Below are 17,496 nucleotides of genomic sequence, written 5' to 3'. Positions count from 1 at the left end.
ATGAGACATGGAATCTGGCTGGGCATATTTGCCTTTACTGTGACTAAAGGAAATGTATGTCATTGCACCCTACTTTGCAGAGGGTACTGTGATGTACATTATTAATTAAATCGCTGAGTTTTGTTCAAAATAGGGAACTGCCCTTCACAAAAACTGTTTTATCTGACTCCATCTTTATTCATGTTTTATTCTTTGCAGTATTCTACACTGATGGGCAGCAGGTCTGAGAAGGGCTCCACTTGGTCCAACCGCTCATTGGGAGCACGTTGTCGGAACTCCATTGCCTCCTGCACAGATGAACAGCCCCATATTGGCAACTACCGACTACTGAAAACCATTGGCAAAGGCAACTTTGCAAAAGTTAAGCTAGCACGGCACATTCTTACTGGAAGAGAGGTAAACAACATTTTTTCACCCTTCATGTTCAGATTTCCAGTTGTCTATTTTAAAAGTTACTAACGATAGTTTTTTTGTTGAAATAATTTGAATATTTTAGTCATTTGGGTCAAAAGCTAGCTTAAAAGTATGAACTTGGAAGCAGAATTTTCTCGTGCAGTTAGTAATAGCTTATGCATTTTAGAACTTCATAAAGAAATATAACAATGCATACTGAAATGAGCATGCACATGTGCCAGTAATTGTAGTTGTATTCTGTGTTTGGGCATGCAAAGGTCATTTGGTTTGCTACAGGGCTGAGTACTGTTTGTCCCAAGTTCTATTTCCTTCACCATGGCAGAGTGATATGACAGCTGAACACGTTCTCCTTAGTCAAGAGGGGCATGCACATGGATGCTCCAGTACTCTTGATATTTTTTCTGCTCATAAAATTTCAAGTAGAAAAAACTGCGTACTTCCAGGTCTCACCATGGTAGCCCTGGCTGATATGGCTCCAAGCACTTCATATTTATAGACATTCTTTCCACTATAAGAGATAGATATGCCATCTGGCTGGTGGAATGCCTGTAACTGTTTTAGGACTTGTCTGTCACAGTAACCTCGTTCTCCACAAGTCCTTCAGGTTCAGATTTCTATAAGAATTAGAGGTAGCTGGTTTTAATATTGACCAGAGTTGGTCTACAATCAGGATGCCTTTTCTACTATTTTTTTTTTATTTGAAATTTCTCAAGCAAACCAGGACTGGAGATATAATTGGATAAATTACAACTCACTCCCTTTTTCGTTATTAGTGCTATATTAATGTTATTTTTCAGTCACTTTATTCAAATCGGTTTTCAGATCTGGTCATTTTCTTCATAGCTAATTACTCGCCTAGATGCCCTTATCGGCCATTTTACGCCTAGCCAATTTCCCTTTTGTTGCTTGAATTAACCTATATTGTTTAATGTGAGATTGTCCTTACCATCCCATGGTCAGTAATTTATAACTGGGATCGTACCATACATAATTTGAGGAGACACCTGCATGGGTTAAAGCATTAAGGAGTTGCCTCTCTTCATTTGTACAGGGGCAAATCCTGGAATAAATTTTCTATTACTCGTGTATAGATCCAAGTTGCTCTTGAACGCAGGCAAAGATGAACTTTAGTTTACGTCGATGGGGAGTCTGTTCCACTGGTATCATATGTGAGACATACCTCCAAACTCTTCTGTTGATGTTGCAGTAAATGTTTAGATCCTTGGACTGAGTATTTCCGATGTCACATGACTGGCTGAGGTGGAGTAGGTCCATCATTGTTTGATTAGCGGATTTCTTGTAAGCAAGGCACACATTACCTCTTCGCATTTTGTAGCTTGCTGAATATAGTGACAGGGCTTTAAGTTGGTCCTTGTAGAACATATTGTTTAGGCCTTGCAGCCTTTTAGTAAGATGTCTATGTGGGTGTTCCTGCACGTATGTGGAGAGATGCATGCCAAAGGGACATTGTACTCAAAGAATAGCCTAATTAGGGCTGAGTAAAGGGGGACAATACACCTCTCGATTTAGATGCAATCCCTTTGTTTATAAGCTGTGCAATATATAAGGAATTTATGGCAGTGGACACATGTTGGTTGAAAATTATGTCCCTATCCACATAAGTTCCCAAATCCCTATTGTCAATGTGGTAATTTCCTGGTGTAGATGATTTCCCAAAGGATGCAGTAATGCATTTTTTCTCCTTTAGTTTTCAGTCCATGATTCTGATACCTGTTTGTTTGTTTGGGACAGATCTTCCTTCAGGATGGCTAAGTTATCCAGGGATTCAATGACTCCACCTAGCTTGCAATCTTCTGAAATCTTATTGGCCTTCATTTCACAAAAAGTAAATGCCAAACAAGAGAGGTCTCAGCACAGAGCCTTGGGGGACGCTACTGGTGAGTTGCCTCTTTGTGGGGGTAACTTTCCTTATTTTGATTATCTGCAGTTCTATTTGTGAGCCAGTTGATAATTTGGTGGATGACGTAGGGGTTTATTCCCAGTTTATTTAGCTTTTCTACTATGCCTTTGTGGGGAATTGTGTTTAAAGCTTTGCCGAGGTTGAGGGTATGTGGTGTGTATCATTTTTGCCTTCATCCATTGCTTTGATGACCTTTTCAAAATAATCCATCAGGCTGAGTAAGCATGACCTACCCTTGATGAATCCAAACTGAGACAGGTTCAATATTTGGAGCTTCCCTATGTCCTGATTTATTAATTCCATGATAAGTGTTTCCATGGCTTTTCATATGGTGCTGGTCAGATTTATGTGTCTGTAACTGCCTGCATCTGTGGAAAGACCTCCCTTATGCAGGAGATTGACTGTAGAAGCTCTCCATTCAATTGGTAAAACCTGAATGGAGATTGAGACTGAACAATGTTGTTAGGTGTGTAGCTAAATCGTGCTTCATACATATTAATATTTATTTATTTAATTAGAAAGTCTGACTTGGAACAAAGCCAGTTTTCATAGGAGACCTGGGGAGAAATGTTCCAGATGCATGTCTTTCAAACGTGGGAGGAAACAGACATGAACGCAGGGAGGACATGCAGACTTTGCACAGAAGGCACCAGCCGAGAATCGAACTAGAGAACCTCTTGCTGTGAGGCAACAATATTACTGCTGCACCACTGCGCTGTCCTGATGCTTCCATAAATATTGTCAGGGCCCACCTATCTCTTCTCTGGTCAGGATAAAACAGACAAACATTCATGGGTTCTGTTCAAACAGCTAGATTAAAGACAAATGCATCAGAAATGAGGCTTTGTAACTTATAAACAGACTGACCAGTGAGTACCACACTCATACATGTTAACACTCTGGCTCTGCTCTCAAAATGGCACTGCTGCATATGCTCTGTATTTATATGCATGTGCTCCATCTGGAAATGCTTCTTAAAGTTACATAAGCACGCTCTGATCTATACCACCAAAGCAAAATTTTTAACTTTTGATAGCACTTTTTTAGGACTTGTTTCATTGCTGGATGTCGTATGGTTTCAGGTATATCTTGTGAGATGGTTGAAGACGGTGGTAAAGTTTGAGCCGAATTTATAGTCTAGTAGGTTTCCTGCATCTTCAGATTCAGTGTAGGTAATGTTCATAATTAGCTCAGCACATTGCTGCATCGTGCTTCTCAGATTGCGAGCTTAACTAAAAAAGGTGCTGTTATCATCTTTGACTTGAGTGAGTATTTTAGCCTCAAACTTGGCAATGGTGGATTTTATTAAGTCCCTGATCTCTCTGCTTATTTCAATGACAAGGGCTTTATCATTCTGGGAAATACTCTCCTTATTTTTAGTCAAAATTCTCTTCTTTTTATTTATTTTATTTTTAAACACTTTTAATAAGTTCGCAGTTAAAATATAGGCAAACATGCATTAACAGAAAAGAAAAGAAGCCATATTAATATTTTTCCATTGACATAAATTAAATGTATTATGTATCTTTCCTTTCTTTGTAACAGTCATTAGTCCAACATTACATAACTGGTGAATCCCTGCCTTCCCTTCAGCCTCACTCATCCACCTCTTCCTGAACATTGTATTGCATTTATTTCTGTGTAATTTGCTCCTTTCCTTTTCTAAAGATCCATCTTCCAGTTCTTTTATGTTTTTTATAATATTCATTACTTTAAACGCAGTTAGCTTAGACTTTGATTTCCATTTTCTAGTAGTTGCTTTTTTGGCAACCACCATAATTAAAGTTAATAAGGCCTTACTATGTCTAGGCAGTTTAGACCCTGTGCCCCAGCTCAAAACAATAACTTCCTTAGTTTTACCAATTTGTTCACACAGTATTCCTGGAAACTAGACCAAAACCCACTTATAAAAAAGGAACAGCAATGCAGGAATGACTCTTAAAACAAGGTGTAATGCTGTCAAATGATTTTAAACTTTTAATGAAACTTCCAAATACAAAATATTATACAAAGTACTATAAAAGCTATAAAAATGTGAGTACTTTTGCTCAAATTATTTAGAACTTCATCAGACACAGATCGTAAAGTTCTGGCAGTTTAAATAACAGCACAATTCACTTGATTGGTCACTGGACAACCCCCCCCCCCTTCCTGCATATTAAAGGAAAACACAACTCAAAAGATATTTTTTGTTTCATTGTGTCTTTGTTTTTGAGCTATTTTAATGCCTCAAAATCTCTCCAAGTGCTTCTTTTACAATTTTAATGTGTTTCTCTCTTAATGGTGGATGATAGGGCCTGCCTTGGTAACGTGACCTTATTTTCTTGCTTTCCTTCCTTCCGTCTCAGAGTAAATTTCAAGTCCTCTTTATATGACTCATGCCAGACATAAGAAAGTGGTGCTGTTTTCTCATGCCATTAAAATATAATGACAGGACTGTGAAACACTGTCATCTAAACACACCTTCTGTAAAAGACCTGCTTCTCGGTTTACATGACTGAGACTCATTTATCTATCTGCCAGAGCTTGATCTGTGCTATAAATAGCTGTTAGCTACTTGCAGCAAAAGAAAGCAGATAAAAAACTGATTTTGTAAGAGGAGTGTTTTGTAGTCCTAACAAACTTGATAAAACCCTCCCCCATACTCTCTTGCTGAGGGGTGAAAACTCTCACTGCAGTAAATAATCCTTGTTGTACCTTTTACAAGTGAGAAGTAGTAGGACTCTAAACTTAGTCTGTCTGCTACTTCCCAATGCCTTCAGTGGGAGGATTTTTCTCTCTCATGAATGATGCAGACGTAAAATGTGCTTTACTAGTTCCTCAATTATTTCTGTCATGTTCCCCCTCCTTTTTTTCTATTTCATATTTATTTATAGTTTGGTAACCAGGAAAGTGAACTGGTCCCTGGACCCTTTTCAGCCACAACATATGCTACACTGGCAAAGATAATAATTATTAAATGCACTTATCAGTACAAATAAAATGCTAACAGACATTGACCAAGATTGCATGTGGAACACATAAAGAGCAACATTTACTAGAATGTATACATTAATAATGCTTAACTATAATGTGTTGTTTATTATAAATAATTCATTGTATGCACACATTGCACACACACACACACACTGTGTATGTGTTTCTGCATATGCATATGTATGTAAAGTACTTTTACAAAAGCATGTGTGTGTGTATACGCGCACGTGTGCATGTGCATTTAAACACAGTTAAGTACTTCTGATTTCCTTTTCTTAGTGTTCTTAATGCAAGGGCACATAGTAAATGTATGTTAAAGTAAATTCAGTTGTATATTATGGTTGCTCTCTGACAATGCAAGGACTGACTCAAAGTCAGTGGGAATCTCTTACAATGGATTTGCATGTACCAGATATGCATCCCCCCTCTGGAAGGATGTCGCACAAAGCTTAAATGCCCCTTTTTATGAACGGTATCAGTGCACCTAGTTGAATTGCGGTGGTGGTGCTACGGTAGTGTTGTCACCTCATAGCAAGACGTTGTCCCGTTCGATTCTCAGCTAGAGCGTCTTCTGTGTGGAGGCATATGTGAATGGGGCGTGCCTTCATTGAAGGTTGTGCGTCAGGGCTGGTAACCCGGTACGTAAAAATCCACTACCTATCATTAGCGGACCAGAGTTCCGCTGTGGCAACCCCTAACCGGGAAAAGCCGAAAAACACAACAACAATCAGTGCACCTAGTTGATAGGGTTGCCACCTGACTCGGCAGTTCTGGCCTGCGTGTGTGTATGTGTGTGGGGGGGGGAGCGGGCTTGAAAATGGTAAATGCATTTATACTTTATAAGAAAAATATTTACTGACGTATCTAAATGTCACAGAAATTTTTGCCACTACTCAAGTTATTTTAACACAAAATGTTATAAATTTTATTTTTCTATTTTTATTTATTGACATTTAACTGGGTTAGTAGCCCTTTTTCAGTGGTGACCCAAGAAGAAAAGCTCCATTTAAAAACAATTTACAATATGTGGAGATTTAACAATACAAAAATAGTCATCTTCTTCTTTCGGCTTTTCCTCAATACAGGTAAAAAAAAGAAAAAGAAGTGGTGAGAAAAAAAAATACAAACAAAACTAGACAAGTAGCAATTCATAAAAAAATAGAAAAGTCAGTAGCCATAAATAGGTTATTATTCATTGTTAAGAGATTATAATTTCTGAGCAAGTACCCATATGTCACACAAAGAAAAAAGGTTGGGACTAATACAAGTGGATTTGTAATGGGAGTGAGATATAAAGAAAAAAGGAGGTGTTAGATAGGGTCCTGACATGGGCAAGTTTTCTTAAGTAGATAGAGTTTGAGCTCTTTTTTAAAATGTGATGTGAGGGTAATGGAGCGGATGCTTAAAGGAAGTTTATTCCAAGCTTGGGCTATGGAACATTTATACAGTAATTTGCCCACCACAGTTTTCTTTGATTTATTGATGCCCAGGAGCTGCTGGTTAGAGGTGAGGAGGATCCTAGAGTGGGTGTATGTAGAGACCAGGGGGGAGAGACCTGGGCAGGAGGATGGTTTGTGTAGTACGGTGTATGATTTGAAATTGTGATAGGAGTAGTTGGGGGAGTTCAGACCATTGGAGGGAGTTGAGTGCCAGGCAGTGGTGTGAGTTATTAGGGGAGTTGGTGATGAACTTTGCTATTTTATGGTATGTTTGTTGCAGTTTGGACAGGGTTGTGGACTGAATGTTAGTTAGGGCAAGGGCAGCATAAAGAAGGGAGCGAAGTAGGAGTGCCTGTGCCAGAGAGAATCTAGCAGGGCAATTAGAAATGTTCTGTTATGATAAAGCAAGCCAAGTTTCTGGTGCATTTTTTTTAAACAATGGAATATATTTAGGTTGAATTTGAGTTCATCGGTGATTGCACCTAAAAGCTTGGTGTGGGGGTCTGGTTGTATGATGGTGTTATTTGAGGAAGTGATAACAAATATGGACTTATGATCGGAGAGTGAATGTGGAAGAAAGAGCAGGAGTTTGGTTTGCTTTGGGTTTAGAATAAGAAGATTATCAGACAGCCAGTTTTCAATGGATAGAAAGGCATCTTGTGTTTGAGTATGGAGTTCAGAGATATTGCTAGCGATGGGGATTAGGGTTGAATCATCGGCTTACTGGATTAGGGCTGATTTTTTGCAGGATGTGTGCAGTTAACTGATAAAACTATTAAATAGAAGGGGGCCCAGGATAGAACCATGTGGAATACCTGCAGTGACTGGAATGGAGGGAGAGCAGGATTAGAGCTATCTGACAGATTGTAGGCTGCCAGAGAGGTAGCTGGAGAACCAGGATAGGGAGGCAGGGAGATAGGTTGAGTTTTTGGTATAGGATAGGATGGGAGACTGTCAAAGACTTTGGAGAAGTCTAGGAAAAAGATATGAGTTGGTTGTTGTCATGGGCCTCTGCAATAGTATGCATAAAAGAAAGCAGGGCAGTAGTGGTGCTATGGTTTGGCCGAAAGCCATGTTGAGTTGGGAGTACGCAGGTTTTGTTGTAGGAGATAGTTTAGGAGCTGTAAGTGAATGCATTTTTGGAGCTGTGAGTGAGTGAGTGCATTTTTCGAGTATCTTGGATAGATGGGACAGAATTGCAATTGTTCTGTAATTGGATGATCAGTTGAGTTTTCCTCTTTGTGTAGCAGGCCTTTTATTTTTATAAGCCTCATGGTTTCCAGAGTTTTCTACTTTTGTGGGTTTTCTATACACTTATGTATGTTTGGAACTCTGCAAAATATAGGAATACTTGGTGTTGTAATATTCAAATAATTAAAAAGATATAAATCTATACATCTTTCCAGAAAAATATTTAATTGTACATACATTTTTCAGTAAGCTCCATTTACTTCATTCATAGAAGTCATTTTATAAGTATCTGTCATTAATATTTTATTCATTCTTATAATCGTATGCATCCATTATGATCACCCTCACCTGTTATCTGGTTTCATTATTCTAACATGTTGGTCTTGTAAATATCCCAAAATCCTTCTCTCATCACTTTATATCTATATTTGTTTACAAGTAGACATCCTCTTGAGGTCCAACTTACAGATTCTCTTGTAAACTGCTAATGAGGTGTAGAGATGGATTATTGATGCTGCTTATATCAAATTTATTAATTCTATTGTCTATCAAAGTCTGTTCATACATTAATTTAAGGTTAATATTTCTTACATTTTTAAATAAATTATAGCATTTGTTATATTTAATCGTTTGAAATTAAAACCTGTTTGTAACCAGTCTTTTAAAGGTTGAGCATCCTCCATCAGTGGAAGGTGTCTCACCTCCATACCGCCGCCAGCGTTGTCAGATGAAATAACAGTAGAAGGGCATCCTGGTGGATTAGTCGCAATACTATTGTGTTGTTGAATTATTGTTATAATTATTTAAAATCTCATTCCTCATTGGCCCCATACTTAATCACATTCCTGAGAACGGGACTCTATGCAATTTGTATATGCTTCCCTGAATGTAGTCCAGCATGGAATTAAATGTTGTTGAGGGAACCACTCCCAAATGCTGATATAAATTGTCCATTTTCTGAATAAGCTACTGTATTAATAAAGTTAGGTTCCCAATGCTTCTTTCCATTTCTTCACTCCCAGACTGGGAGTAAAGTTCTGGAGACACGGGTTATTTCTCAACCGCCGTCATACAAAAAATGCCAACAAAACTGGAAGCTGTACCAAAACTGACTTATAAAAAAGGAACAGCGATGCTGGAACAACTCTTAAAACAAGGTATAATGCTGCCAAATGATTTCAAACTTTGAATGAAATTTCCAAATGCAAAATGTTATACAAAGTACTATAAAAACATTCGTGCCAACTATCGGCATTGATCCTTATTTGCCGTAATAATTCTTTATTAGATGTTATCAGATGCTTTTCTATGGTGTTCTGTATTTTATGATTGGTGTTCACATTATTAGACATTGTTTATGCAAGTCTTTAAATATTTCATATTTTGTGGGTGTGTTTTTAATATGCATGAAGAAGGGGGTGTTGTCTGTGACCAATCAAGTGAATTGTGCTGTTACTTAAGCTGCCAGAATTTTATGATCCGTGTCTGATGAAGTTCTTCTATATAATTTGAACGCAAGTCCTCAAGTTTTCCTAGTTTTTATAGTACTTTGTGTAATATTTCCTGTTCGGAAATTTCATTAAAAGTTTAAAATCATTTGGCAGCGTTGTTTTAAGATTTGTTCCAGCATTGCCATTCCTTTTTCACACACATTGTTTCTGACAGGAAACTCTGTAGGGAATTATTAAAATCTGCCATCTCATTACATTCCCAAAACATATGTTCCCAGTTACCTATTTCTTCATTACACCTCCAACATTTGCTGTCTATCTGAGGAAAAATTATTGAAGACTGCTTGGGGTATAAAAATACGTATGCAAACTGTTCCAAACAAAGATGTTAAAAGTTCTAGACATTGTTGCATACTTGGGAGCCAATATATGTTCTCTCTTTTTTCTCTTGTAGTTTTTTTCCAGTCTCTTTTTCCAATCTTTTCTAACCTCCTTTCATTGATTGCTATAGTGATCATGCAGTATTTTATATGACCCACTAATTATCCCTTTTTTAACAGCGGCTTCTTTTCTAGTTCTTTTTTCATCCAAAATACTCTACCACAACAGGTCCTTCACTTAAGACTCCTCTATCCCTTTTGTACACTAGCATCAGTCCCTGGTAGGGAAGTTAGTCTCTAGCCTGCAGTTGAAATGTCTTCTTGGCCTTCTCATTCTATTGCCTTTCCCTCTTTAGTTATTTGCTCAGTTCCTTGGTTCTTTTGCCAGTTTTCTACAGTAAATTCCAACCTCCTCTTGCTTACTTTTCTGTACCATTACTTGTGTTAAGTCCTTTTGGCAAAATCTCGTTACTCCATTCTCGTGTTAGCGTAGTTCTTCTTCCCCTTAAGGATCTGCATCCAAAATCCGACTGTCTTTATTTCTTGAACTTCTCCTCTGTTTCATCATCGTCATGCAGCTACCAGTGATTTATTCTGGGGGTTGGTTGATTTTTTTTTTTTTTTTTTTCTGAGGAAGACTTTGCTATCTTAGATTTTACCCCAATGGTCTTTCCTTAGGATTTTGAATTATTACCTTCTCCTTGTGCTATTTATATGAACTTTATATATGTAGCTCTAAAATATCCCTTCAAATCAGATAATGCTAAACCACATTGTTTGATTGGAAGGATCAAGTCACCCCATTTAATTCTTGCCCAGCAATTCATGTGTGGGTACATAATTTATGGCTGTAGCCTTTGTTTCATCTTCATTAAATTTATATCCCCAAAAGACTTGAAACTCTCTCAAAACATTCTGTAACATTGATATCTTTTTTTGGATTTATGAAGTGCAAAATAATATCCTCTGCAAATAAAGCTTTTCTTGATTACCATACCAATTATATCCTTACATTTCTGAGTCCCTTGTTTTTTTTTTTTTTTTTGCAAAAGGGTGAAAATATAAAGTAAATAACAGAGAGAAATCCTTCCACTTTAATTCTTGCCTCTGATCCTGCATATATCCTTCTAATTAATAACCTTATTGTATCAGGATATGCAAATACTTCCATTGCTCCACTCTTGAAATCCCAGCTTACTTTTTTGAATGCCTTCTCTAATCAAGACCCATAAACAGTGGTATTTTCTTACATTCTCCTTCCCTCTGGAATATCATTGTTCTATTAATGTTGTCAAATGCTTGTCTTACCTCCACAACACCAATTGTTTTATTTTATTTACTTTATTTACATTTGTTAACCAAGAGTGTCCGACTGGACGTAGGTCCATTTTCAGCAGAGGCCCGGGGAGAAAAGGTCCGCAGTTAAAATAAACAGACAGTAGTTACATTGGAGTACATAGCAATTAACAATTTAACATAGCAATTTCTTACAACAGATTTACAGATGAAGAACATAGCACATCAGGAGACAACTAGTATATTTATCTGTGAAGTACATAACAGACATTAACAAATGTTACAAGAAGATGTTCCTGCTGTATAATAAGTACTAGGCTAATGAGCATCTGAGCTTGCTGTAATCAAGGTAGTTAGTGGAGTGGAAAGAAAGGCAGTGGTTGGATGGAGTGGGTGATATTAGAGTGGGAGTTGCAAGGTGATAGCCAGCATGTTTTTAGGTGCGCTTTTAGTAAAGTTTTGAAGTGGGTGCATGATGGTATGGAGGTAATTGTGGGTGGGAGGGAGTTCCATAATTTGGCTATGGTGCAAGAGGATAGTGCTTCACCCGCAGAGTTATCGGCTTTAGTGATCTGCAAGTGATTTTTGTTGCTGGATCTTAGTGGTCTGGTGGTGCGATAGGGTTGGAGTAGATTCTGGAGGGATGGGACATTTAGTGGATGGTTTACTAGTTTGTGGGCGAGTGAGAGTTGATACCATTGAAGGAGGTGAGGGAGTTCATGCAAGCCCAGTTCAGCAACTGAGAGACAGTGGTGACTACGGTAGGATGCTCCTGTGGCGAAATTGGCGATTTTGTTGTAGCAGGTCTCTAGCTTGTTTAGATTGCATTGCCTTAGGTTGGTATATATTGGAGAGGCATAAAGTAGGGTGGAGATAAGGTGGGAATGTGCGATTGAAATCTTTGCTGCTTTGGTGAGAAGTTGCCTATTTCTGTATAACGCTCCTAGTTTTTTGTGGACAATTTTTATGGTCATGGATATGTGAATGTCAAATTTTAGTTTCTGTTTATTTCCACTCCTAGCAATTTTGTGTTCAGTTGGGTATATAGTGGTGTTGTCTTTTGCTGTGATGTTACAGTGAGAGTTGTTTTGAGTATGTTTGGTGGGTTAGAAGATGAGTAGTTTAGTTTTGTTTGGGTTGAGTATTAATTGGGCATCGGATAACCACGTTTCAACAGAGGAAAAGGCTTCATCTGTGACCTTTTGCAGTTTGGGTAGGGACTGGGCTGAGAAGATGATGGTTGAGTCATCTGCGCATTGTGTGAGTGTGTCATGTTTGGTGGCAGTGGCTAGATTATTGGTAAAAACAGAGAAGACTAGGGGTCTAAGGACGGATCCTTGGGGAACCCCTATGGCGACAGGTTGTTGGGGAGATGTGTCATTCTTCCATACAACGGATTGTTGGCGGTCAGACAGGTAACTCTGAAACCAGTTGGTGACTGACTGAGAGAAGGTTAGGTTATTGAGGACAGAGATAAGTTGTTGGTCTGGGACCATGTCAAATGCTTTAGATAAGTCTAGGAAAGTAGCAGAGGAGAGATAGCCATTGTTTTTATGCTGAAGGATAGTGTTAGTAAAGGAGAGTAAGGCAGTGGTGATGCTATGGTTTAGTCGGAAACCATGCTGAGTACTGGAAAGGAGGTAGTACGAGACCTGAGAGTGAATGCATCTCTCTAGTATTTTGAAGAGTAGAGAGAGAATAGCTATGGGGTGGTAACTGGTTAGTTCTGTGGAAGGGCTATATTCTGTGTACACACATATCTATATCTATATATATATATATATATGTATAAAAACGCACAGACATATATAAATATACATACACACACACATACTATATAAATATATATATACATATATATTTATACACACACACACAAATACATACATACGTATATATATATATATATATATATATATATATGATAAAACAATTTGAAACCACCTCCGCTACACCTAGCCTTGCTCCCCTTCCATCTGGTCTCTTGCACACACAATATATCAACCGTCCTTCGGTCCATCATATCAGCTAGCTCTCTCCCTATACCAGTCATACTACCAACATTCAAAGTTCCGACCCTCACTGTCACAATCCTAGCCTTTACCTGCCTTCGGGCATGCCTTCCACCTCTTCTCCTCCGGCCAACAGTAGCCCAATTTCCGCCAGCACCTTGTTAGCCAACAGTACTGGTGGCAGTCGTCGTTAACCCGGGCCTCGACCAATCCAGTATGAATTTCTGTACTGTTTTCTGCATGTATGATTTGACAAAATTTTATGCCAGATGCCCTTCCTGATGCAATCCTCCCCATTTATCCGAGCTTGGGACCGGCACAAAGAAATGCACTGGCTTGTGCATCCCCAGTGCATATGTGTGTAAATATTTTAATATATATATATATATATATATATATATGTGTATATGTGTGTGTGTGTGTGTATATATATATATATATATATATATATATATATATATATATATATATATATAATTTATTTATATTTGTTGACCGGGAGTGTCCGAGTGGGCATAGGTCCATTTTCAGCAGAAGCCCGGGGAGAAAAGCTCCACAGTTAAAATAAACAGTCAGTAGTTACATTGGATTACATAGCGATTAACAATTTACATAGCAATTACTTACAACATATTTACAGATGAAGAACATAGTACATCAATAGACAACTAGAATCTTTATCTGTGAAGTACATAACAGACATTAACAAATGTTGCAAGAAGTTGTTCCTGCTGTATAATAAGTACTGGCTTATGAGCATCTGAGCTTGCTATAATCAAGGTAGTTAGTGGAGTGGAAAGAAAGGTAGTTGTTGGATGGGGGTGGGTGATATTAGAGTGGGAGTTGCAAGTTCATAGCCAGCATGTTTTTAGGTGCGTTTTTAGTAAAGTTTTGAAGTGGGTGCATAATGGTATGGAGGTAATTGTGGGTGGGAGGGAGTTCCATAATTTGGCTATGGTGCAAGAGAATAGTGCTTTACCAGCGATTTATTGGCTTTAGTGATCTGCAAGTGATATTTGTTGCTGGATCTTAGTGGTCTGGTGGTGCGATATTGTTGAAGTAGATTCTGGAGGGATGGGACATTTAGTGGATGGTTTACTAGTTTGTGGGCGAGTGAGAGTTGATACCTTTGAAGGAGGTGAGGGAGTTCAAGCCAGCCCAGTTCAGCAAGTGAGAGACAGTGTTGACTACGGTAGGATGCCCCTGTGGCGAATTTGGGAGTTTTGTTGTAGCAGGTCTCTAGCATGTTTAGATTGTATTGCCTTAGGTTGGTGTATATTGGAGAGGCATAAAGTAGGGTGGAGATAAGATGGGAATTTGCTATTGAAATCTTTGCTGCTTTGGTGAGAAGTTGCTTATTTCTGTATAGCTCTCCTAGTTTTTTGTGGACTTTTTTATGTCATGGATATGTGAATGTCAAATTTTATTTTATTGTTTATTTCCACTCCTAGCAATTTGGTGTGTTCAGTATATAGTGGTGTTGTCTGTTGCTGTGATGTTAAAGTGAGAGTTTTGAGTATGTGTGGTGGGTTGGAAGATGAGTAGTTTAGTTTTATTTGGGTTGAGTATTAATTGGGCTTCAGATAACCAAGTTTCAACAGAGGAAAAGGCTTCCTGTGTGACTTTTTGCAGTTTAGGTAGGGACTGGGCTGAGCAGATGATGTTTGAGTCATCTGCGTATTGTATGAGTGCACCATGTTTGGTGCCAGAGGCTAGATTATTGGTGAAAACAGAGAAGAGTAGGAGTCCAAGGATGAATCCTTGGGGAACCCCTACGGAGACGGGTATTTGGGGAGATTTGTCATTCTGCCATACAACGGATTGTTTGCTGTCAGACAGGTAACTCTGAAACCAGTTGGTGACTGATAGTGAGAAGGATAGCTTATTGAGGACAGAGATAAGTTGTGTGGGACCATGTCAAATGCTTTAGATATTTAGATAGGTCTAGGAAAGTAGCAGAGGAGAGATAGCCATTGTTTTTATGCTGAAGGATAGTGTTAGTAAAGGAGAGTAAGGCAATGGTGGTGCTATGGTTTGGTCGGAAACCATGCTGAGTATTGGAAAGGAGGTTGTTAGTAAGGAGGTAGTCTGAGACCTGAGAGTGTATGCATCTCTCTAGTATTTTGGAGAGTGGAGAGAGAATAGCTATGGGACGGTAATTGGTTAGTTCTGTGGAGGGTCCGCCTTTTTGGAGGGGAATTATATGTGATACTTTCCACAGTGTGGGAATGTAACTTTCTGACAGAATTCGGTTAATCAAGATAGATATTGTGTAGGCCAGTGCATCAGCTGCGATTTGTAGGTATTCACTTGGGAGGTTGTCTGCTGCTAATCTGGTGGGCTTAAGTTTAGTTAAGAGTTTTTTTATGTTGGAGGTAGGTACAGGAGAAAAAGAGAAGACAGTGGGGCGATTACTAGTTAAAGGTGTGGGTTGGAGGAGAGGGGGGTTGTGTTGTTTAGCTAGTGATCGTATGGTTTGTGTGAAGTGTTTGTTGAATGAGGTAGCAATATTTTCTGAGGAGTGAGGGATGTTAGGAGGAGGGGCACTGACTTTACCTGGGTGGAGGACCAGAATTTTTTGGGGCTGTGTTGGGAGGAGTCTAGGGCAGACTGGTATTACTGGAATTTGTCCTGTTTTATTAGCTTTTTGACTGTTGCGTAGTTCTAGGAATTTCTGTTTAGTTGAGGGGGTTTTGGTTTTGCGCCAGTGCTCCCAGGCTTTATCCCTGTTTTTCATTTCTGACTTGCTGGTTTTCGATAGCCATTGGGAGGGTTGTGCTTTGATTCAGGAAAGTCTTATGGGGGCATGGTAATTAAGGATGCTCAGGAAGGTAGTATTAAAAAATTCAACTGCGTCATCAAGACTGAGGTACTTTAGAGGATAGAACCAAAAAAGCCCCTGCACGAATGGCATGTGCACAGCCAAACCCAGAAGTAATTCAAAAAAAGAGGCCAGAACCCAACTCCTGTAACATAGGCATTACTGGTTTATTTCAAAATGAAACAGCAAAAAGTAATAACCGTACACCATCATGGTTGTATCTGTTTCAGCAAAGCCTTCCTCACCAACCAAACATGATGCAAAAAAACCACACCAACATGCTGTTTACTGTACTTATAAAGAAGTTCGTAGAAAATACAAGGAGCGCCTTCTAGTGCATATAATAATAATGCACAATTTACTATCCACATAAAAAATGTTCAATGCTATGTATTAACAAAAATAATGATATATAAAAAATATAATGTATAAGAAATAATGTATAAAAAATAAAAAATGCAAATATAAATGCTTCAAAAGTGATCGTTCAGACCCGGAGGAAAAAGGGCCCCCAATTTAATAATCCACATTTTTTCTTTATTAGTAAGCATTTCATGTAGAACATGAGATTATTTATGCCTGACCTTAATGTGATCAAAGACCCATAAAACAAAAATTGCCCGTAGGGTGTGTAGAAATTACTAGAACCCTTTTTATTCTTAATATCACTAAGATGTTCCCCTATCCTAACCTTAAAAGGACGGGAAGTTTGTCCAACATAAAATGCTTGACAACTGCACTGGGCCAAATAGATCACCCAAGAAGTACTGCAATTAACAAAGCATATAAAACATTGTAAACTTGTGGACAATTATGTGAAGAAAAGGTCTGACATTTCAACACCCTAGGGCAATAGGTACAATGACCACATGGGTAACAACCCAATATTGAGCCACCAAATACATTGGTTTGAGTAGACTAGTCTATATCCTTACTATAAACCCTCTTGTAGTGACTAAGAGATCCCAAAGACCGCCCTTTACGAAATGAAAAATGACATAGATCCCCCTACATAATTCTTGAGGACTTCATCCAATTTTAACAAGTGCCAATGATTGCGAATAATATTCATAAAACCAACAGTATTTCTCCCATAAGTTGTAACCAGTCTCAGCAAATCTGAGTTGGCAGCATCCTGAACCCGGTAAGTTAATAACTCAGTTCTATCTTGCTGGTTCACAAAGTGATTAGCCTTTTTGATGTCACCCCCTTGATAGCCCCTACTCTTAAACCTGGAAATAAGATCCCTTCTGTAAAGGTCATATGTGGAGGTCCTGGAACAAATCCGTTTGACACGAATAAATTGAGACTTAGGGATGTTCTTGATGACATGCTGGGGGTGGGAACTGTTGGCACGTAATAGGGTATTGAATTGATAAAACTTTCTGAATATATCACTCTCCAGAGTGTTGGTATATGTTCTTTTTACCAAAACATCCAAAAATGTTATTTCCGTTCTTGAATAAGTCAGCTTAAATTCAATACCCCAGATATTGCCATTCATATATTCTAAAAATTCCACAGGAGTTCCACATCAGCTCTCTGCACCATCCAGCAGTCATCAAGATATCTCATCCATATGTCCATTTCATTGA

At 38.4% G+C, this 17,496-nt stretch overlaps 1 protein-coding gene across 1 annotated transcript in view; it reads left to right on the top strand.

Annotated features, from left to right (window-relative positions):
• The window catches only part of MARK4 (microtubule affinity regulating kinase 4), a 3,074,992-nt gene that overhangs the window by 19,116 nt on the left and 3,038,380 nt on the right, over positions 1-17,496 (top strand). Inside the window, exon 2 of the mRNA XM_044080464.1 lies at positions 199-396. Within this exon, the coding sequence (XP_043936399.1) occupies positions 199-396 (198 nt within the window). The remainder of the gene's footprint in view (positions 1-198; positions 397-17,496) is intronic.

Source organism: Protopterus annectens, chromosome 1.part0, assembly GCF_019279795.1.
Source record: "Protopterus annectens isolate FY-2018-M chromosome 1.part0, PAN1.0, whole genome shotgun sequence".
NCBI classification, from domain to species: Eukaryota; Metazoa; Chordata; order Ceratodontiformes; family Protopteridae; genus Protopterus; species Protopterus annectens.
Note: the sequence above shows the minus strand (reverse complement) of the source record. Positions and strands in the feature narration are given on the sequence as shown.